This window comes from Triplophysa dalaica, chromosome 21 (assembly GCF_015846415.1).
Source record: "Triplophysa dalaica isolate WHDGS20190420 chromosome 21, ASM1584641v1, whole genome shotgun sequence".
NCBI classification, from domain to species: Eukaryota; Metazoa; Chordata; class Actinopteri; order Cypriniformes; family Nemacheilidae; genus Triplophysa; species Triplophysa dalaica.
The window spans coordinates 11,197,829-11,205,000 of record NC_079562.1 but is presented as its reverse complement, the minus strand read 5'-3'; the positions used below and the strand labels follow the sequence as shown (position 1 = coordinate 11,205,000).

The window sequence follows — 7,172 nt, the reverse complement described above, 5'->3', positions numbered from 1 at the left end:
TTCCAAATACCTTCCTTTGTGTTTAGCTATGAAATTTATACTGGTTTGGAACAACCTGAGGGTGGGTAAATGATGACCTAATTTGCATTTTAAAGGTGAACTATTAACTATTCACTTGAAGGGACAGTTCACCCAAAAATAAAAATTCTGTCATCATTTACCCACCCTCAGGTTGTTCCAAACCTGTATACAATTCTTTGCTAAACACAAAGGAAGATGTTTGGAAGAATGTCAGTAACCAAACAGATTCCGCCATTATGTCATGTCTATTCTTGGTCTTGGGGTGGAGTCATGGCATAGCTTTAGGTTTTGTGTGGAGGGAGAGATAGTGATCCTATCGGCTTGCTATACTCTCTCTCCGGTCAGCGTCTTTGTTCTGCCATCTCGTTTCCTCGTTTGCTTTCCCCAGTGTTTAATCCCTGTCACCTGGACCCTGTGAAATATCTTTTGTCTGTCTCCCCTATAAAACATCCTTGTCTCTACTGTCCTGTGGTCGTTCGTTGTATGTACCTGAATGTACTTCATGCCTTTGTTCATTGAGGTTTCCGCTTCATGCGTTTATTGTAACTCTTGTACCTTGCCTAGTATTTTCTGTCCTGTTATTGCCTGTGATGTTCTCCCCAAGTCAGTAAGTTAAGTTAAGTCTTACTTGTATTGTCTAGTGTTGTTTTCAGTCCTTGTTAGTTAAGTTTAAGTGGTCTTTTTTCCTGTTCTTGTATATTGTTTTACCCCCATGTGGGTCTTTGTTTTGTGTTTAATTAAAGTCTTTGTTATTCCCGTCTGCACCGCTGCCAGCATCTGGGTTCTTCCCCCCCGCAAAACCCTGACAGTTTGCAAATATCTTCCTTTGTGTTTGCCAGAACAAAGAAATGTATACAGGTTTAAAACAATCTGAGAGTGAGTAAATGATACAGAATATTCATTTTTAGATGAACTATTACTTAACTTTCGTATTCCGTACATCAATAGATTTTCTAATAAAAGTAAACATTTCGGTATTAGTAGTTACTAAAGTAGTAGTAATTAAAGTAACTAAAACAAACTGTACTATATAATTATTATTTACATTTATATTTATCCAAAGTGACTTTAGAGACAAGAGTAAGACCAACAATTAAGGGTAATGAAAAATATATATACTGTATATACTTTCGAACGACAGCAATTCCATTAATCGATGTTATGAAATAATTGACTGAAATATTTTTTTTCTTGTGATAAATTGCGAACCAACTTCAACTGGGATGAAGTGTGAAGCGAAATGTCGATATTTCCCAATAATCTCTATATTAACAAACTCTTCCTAATAAATCTCGATACTTCACTTATTTATTTTTCCTGCATTTGGTACATCATATATTACTACCTATATTTTCTAATGTTTAAGTTTATAATTTGTAAATGTTCATGCGACAAAAATCATTGCAGTTTTGCAAAATATTCCTTTATCGAATTGTCTGGAAAAAAAACACCTTCATGCGAGCCTCAAAACTTTAAGTGGTATTTGGGTGGTTTTTCTGGCACAATTGTAATGTTTCCACTGAGTTTATTTCAATTTGCGCAATTTAAAGGGAATGGAAATGCAGTCAATGAAGCGTAATTCCACATACGTAATCATCTCCCTCATGCATTTTCAGATAATTTAAAGATTCACAGACCATTCCATTACATGTAGAATATCTGTGAATTTAGCTATTAAATGCTTAACCGTAAACAAACCACATCACTTGAAGCATTCTGGGGCTTATGGAGAGACAGAAAAGAAAACCTCTGACTTATTGCTCTACATCACGCTATTTCCTGTGCTTTCTGAAAGCATGTCGTCTTAACAAATTCTACTTTCAAAGCGTTTACGAGCTAAAATGACATCTCCTTCTTGCCGTAGTCGATGGAAGGTCTTTTGATAATGAGCGCATGCTGACAGAAAACATTGTAGCACAGCTCTCATCACACGCAGTGGCGCACGCTGGCTCTTTTTCATCTCACTGCACTTCAAAATGGTGAGGAGAACTCAACAGAACTTAACAGTATACTGCATCGTAAACCGTTCTAATTAGAGAAGATTTAAATAGACTCATGCGAAAGATGTGTATAAAAAGGATAACTTCAGTAAAGCTAAACTGACAAGCCAGACATTTAGCAGTAATTTCCATAAGTCTTCTTAAATCAATGCTCATTCAAAGGAACATAGATGCGCAATGTTGAGCTTCTATACCTTTACTTGATTACAATGTTGAACGGTTTTCGGCGTATTAAATGTTTTAAAATAACACTAACTCATTGTACTGTCTGATGTTGATGAAGCATACTTCTCCCGGCACTGAGAGAGCAGATGAGAAGTTTTCAATCTCAATGCTCAGAGCCGAGCAGCTGGGTGACGTCAAGGATTGTGGGATTGGCATTGATGTGAATCAAGAGGTGAACGCATAAAAAGGTTTAGCTTGAATTTGCAAATGAGAAGTTTCTAATGAATTCAGAGTAAAATAAGGTTGTGACATATTACTATATTCACATTACATATTACAAATGCAGTTTGTTTGCCTTCATTGTGTCTAGACTGTGGGTGGGTTAAAAGAAAACTTCAGCTCGCCCACTAAAAACTAAATTTTCCGTCATAATTTAAACCAAAACCATTGATTTTTTATTTGGTGGAATGCAAGCAACAGTATCGTGAGAGCAGTCTTAAAGTTAAACAGAACTATTCTAATAGGGAACAATGACGACTTTTATGTAAAAAAAACATTCAAAACTTTTTAATCAAATTTTTAACACCATTTAGGTCATCTCTGAGGGACATGACTGCACGGCACTGTGTGACGGCATGAATTTCTGATGACTTGTGGTGTCTTCTCGGGTTCAGATGCACTGCAGAAATGCCTAATGATCACACTGACTCATATCTTTCTCACTCATCTTATCCCCCAAAGAGAAAAAAGCCAAGGAACATGAGGTGAGAGTTGCTGTGCTTCTGGCGGGATGTCTTTGAAAACATTTCTGTTACCCCATTACCTGTCTCTCCAATGGTCCCTTGAATCCCAAATTAGCTGCCATGCGTAGTGCCTGGTCATCTCGAACTCCTTCAAATATATCGATGACTTCCTGTAGTAAGAGACAGCAAAGGAAAGGAGAGCGCATAGTGACCATCAGCTAGTATGAAACCAAGATGATGTTCATATTAAAATGGAGACAGCTTGGGGGCGATCTTAATAGAAAAGAGCTGGAGATCAATGGCATTTAATGGCTTTTCAATTAGAAGATCATTTCTAACAGATCATTCATTCACATAGACGATAAAAAAGACTCAATATTACACACTTAAGAATAAGACACAGCAATTTAAGTTCCTTAAATATAATTGTATAAAAAACTGGAAAAACTCTTATTGGGGGATATATCATCTCATACAAATAAAATTGCATTATTAGAGATGAGCTGATACTAAATGAATCCACCGATACCGATCATTCCGAATGACATCTAGCAAGACCAATTCTGAAGATTCTAACCAGAACCTAGTGAGCCCTACCATTTCAAGTCGAAAGTACGTCACAAGGCTATGTGCAAGTAGTCCAACAAAACAAAAAAACATGTGTACCTTGAAGATGAGCTCTGGCGTGCTGGCAGCAACTTCCTCAATGTCAACTCCACCTTGAGGGCTGCCCACCATCACGGGTCCATTACAGGAACGGTCCATCAGGATGGCAAAGTAGGTTTCCCTGGAGATATCCAGAGCTTCTGCAACCATCACCTGCTCATCACAATCACAACAGCTCAGGTGAGATCGAGATCCATCATTGTACATTTTCAAATTGGTGAATCATTAAAAGGCAGGATCTTCTAAAACAGGTCACATGTTCTACCACTGTAGGCTCCTACTGCTATTACAATGCAATGTAGACATTATGAAGCTCAAAAATGGTGAATAAAGAGGGAGGTTGAAAAAAACAACTACTAAAGGTGGCTAAATGAAAAAGGAGGATACAATAAGATGTGGATGATTTTGTGAGCAATGATGGTTCGTGCTAGGCCTAAAACCAAATGTGCATTTCCTATTGCCTCTTCTTTAAGAAAAAAGTCCCATAAATGTTTCAGACAGAATAACAGCTAGAAAATAAACAGATGAAAAACAGGATGTGCGCACGTAAAGCATCCAAGTCCATTTTTAGCCCTATTAAGCTTGTGGCAGAGGCAACAATGGAGCAATACTTTTGAATGTTTTCCACTTTTCTTCGTTCCATTTCTTGCCTCATAATTTCATCTATTTTATCCTCTACTCTCTCTTCTCACTTTATTATGAGTCGAGGGGCCAACCATACTTTGTGGGAAAACGTCACTCTAACGTGGAGTCCTCATGGTACCCTGAAAACTCACAAGCTCCATTCTGCTCTACTGACAACATAATTACAACCTGGAGTCATGAGTCATATTTAAACCCCACTATGAAGTCTAACAACATATTTTGAAGACTTAAGCCCCATTCAAGAAGTGATTTATGGCTGAAGGTCGATGTACTGTTGGTCGGTAATATTCACTTCTACAACCGGACAACCCAAAAATATAGCTTTTAAAATCCCAACTGAATGAAAAATACACAGCTGCTGAAAAAATGTAGACCATTTCAAACTCAGTTTTTCTGATTTAACTAGGTAGATTTTTAGTTTAGTTTAGGTAAAATTATCATTCTTGTTTTATTCTGTGAACTACAAACAACACTTCTCCCAAATTTTTTATTTTTTTTAGTATTTGCATTTGTTTGCTGAAAATGTAACTGAAGAAACAGGTCAAAATAACAGAAAAGACACTCTTATTTTTGTAGACCTCCAATACTGCAAAGAAAACAAGTTCATATTCAATTTAAAGCAATACTAGAAATATTTATACATACATTAAGGAAAAGTTAAAATTATTTTCATGTGACTACCTCGAAATTATCACATTTTATCATGCGTCTTATCATGCTGTCAGTCAATCACATTGCTGGTGGATGAGTTGATGTCTCCTCTGCGGTTTGATTTTGCAAAAATTCATCAGACATTGGACTGAAAAGGCCACAATACATCTAGAAATGCTGCTTAAATAAAAATTTGGAAAGGTCTCTTAATTTTTTCCACGGCTGTATATAATAATTGAATCATCATATTATGAACAGGATGAATGATTATCAATGCATGTTCAAAGTAACTCAAATCATCAAAATTTCTGATATCTGGATACAGACAAATCGTACTGAACATTCGAAAGAGAGTTCAAACTTTCTTCTTCTCTGTCTCGTCGACATTCAACAACAGTATCTTAAAAGTAGACGATTTATATCTCCCAGCGTCTTCAGCTCTCATCAGTACAATCATTTCTCCATCACATTGCTGCTCATTTGCATAAAAGTACATTATGTCACATTCCACATTGTTTCACCAGCTGTCACTCCAACTTGTAAATAAATGACTTCCTGTCACTATGTCCGTGAAGCTGTACTGGAGGAAGACACCAACATCTTAAACGGTTCTTTTCCCTTTTCCCTTCAATAAACTCACGCTGAATTCTGAATTCATGAGGAAAACCTCATTATACAATAATGCATCCATGTGAGAAGGAAACCAAAGGGTTTTTGAATAGCAAATGTGACGCTCTCTCAAACGCAGCGAGAGAATTGAATGTACGAGGGGAGGCAGCACGCTCGAGCTGTCATTTCCAAAGCATTTATTTATTTTCGGTGGTTGTATCCCACCTCTGTTCCTCCTCACCACCTCCTCCTTAAATCTATCGTACTCTTCAGCCGTGCAGCCCCGCGGGTTCTTTCTCGGGCAGGAAAGACAAAAACATGACTGTTTCGTTTTGCAAAAAGTTTCAGGGCAATCGTGCGAGGGGAGGCTGACGGCAATGAATGCGGGCGTTAACAAGGAGCTCAAGCAAGGCTGCGTTTAAACACCAAAAGAGGAAGTGGATGACAAACACATGCTAAGTGGAGGAAGTCATCATTACTTCTCGAGGGGGAGAGAGAGAGGAAAATCAGAGATAAACATACAGGGCTGAGTAGGAGTGTGCCGGTCTGTGCGGGCGTCTGACACAGGGAGAAGCAGAAAAATGATACTTAGGCTTGTTAGTGACACATGGAAATGACTGTTTACCAACATTCCCTACAAAGAGGTGTGACTCACAGTTTTTGTTCATCTCAATGTAGCATGAAATCCAACTAATCTAAGCAAAATAACTTTTTAAATTAAAAAGACAGCAAGAGCATCTTTAAAATGGATGAATTGTACAGATATCTTTCACAACCAGGAACAGCAGAGCGGAGAGAACGAGAGGACAATTTATTTTCAAGTAGAACAAGAGTGATTATTTATTCAGTAAACAACATCAGTACAGTAAAATTGCACTAGAGTAAAGCAAGTTAAATAAAGAAAATCCTTTTTACCGTTTTCACTTTCACTCCTTCTTTAGGGGTCTGTTTGGTGGCCAGATTGTAGCCCAGCATCTTACTAGCCAGATCTCCAACAACAGCAGGGCTAAACAAAAGTAATGTAAAATTAAAATATTTTGTTGTTATTACTGAAATATGAACTCAAAGGGAATAATAAAGGAACTGAAGGAACAGTTCACCCAAAAATGACAATTCTGTCATCATTTGCACACCCTCAAGTTGTTCCAAATCTGTGTAAATGGCTTTATTCTGATGAACACAGAGAACAGTTCGTGGTCACCATTGAATACCATAGTAGAAAAAATAGCGTTATACATTTCTTTGCTATGTTGATATTTTGAAGAATGTAGGCAAACAAGCAGTTCTGGAATTTTTGCCAGCCATGGTAATTTTTCCTACTATAGTAGTCAATGCAGGCCAGAAACGGTTTGGTTGCAAGCATTCTTCCAAATATCTTTTTCTGTGTTTGGCAGAACAAAGAAATGAATACAGATTTGGAAAAACTTGAGGGTGAGTAAATGATGAAAGACTTTTTATTTTTGGGTGAACTGTCCCTTTAAGGAGAGATAATAAACTTAAAAAGTTTATAAAGAAATAAAAAAACTGTGGGCTCTAAAGCTACATTTAAATTCTATTAAAATGTGTTTTAATCTAACACAAAATAAAGAAATTGTGACAATCAAACAAACTAAGAAAGAAGCTTAAATTAGCAATGCAAGTCTAAATTTGGCTCAAATCTTTTGATACTGTT

General features: G+C 37.0%; 1 protein-coding gene across 1 annotated transcript in view; it reads right to left on the bottom strand.

Annotated features, from left to right (window-relative positions):
* The window catches only part of suclg2 (succinate-CoA ligase GDP-forming subunit beta), a 95,650-nt gene that overhangs the window by 43,086 nt on the left and 45,392 nt on the right, over positions 1-7,172 (bottom strand). Inside the window, exons 4-6 of the mRNA XM_056734921.1 lie at positions 6,416-6,506; positions 3,596-3,748; positions 3,010-3,099 (exon numbers count right to left, since the gene is read on the bottom strand). Of these exons, the coding sequence (XP_056590899.1) occupies positions 3,010-3,099; positions 3,596-3,748; positions 6,416-6,506 (334 nt within the window). The remainder of the gene's footprint in view (positions 1-3,009; positions 3,100-3,595; positions 3,749-6,415; positions 6,507-7,172) is intronic.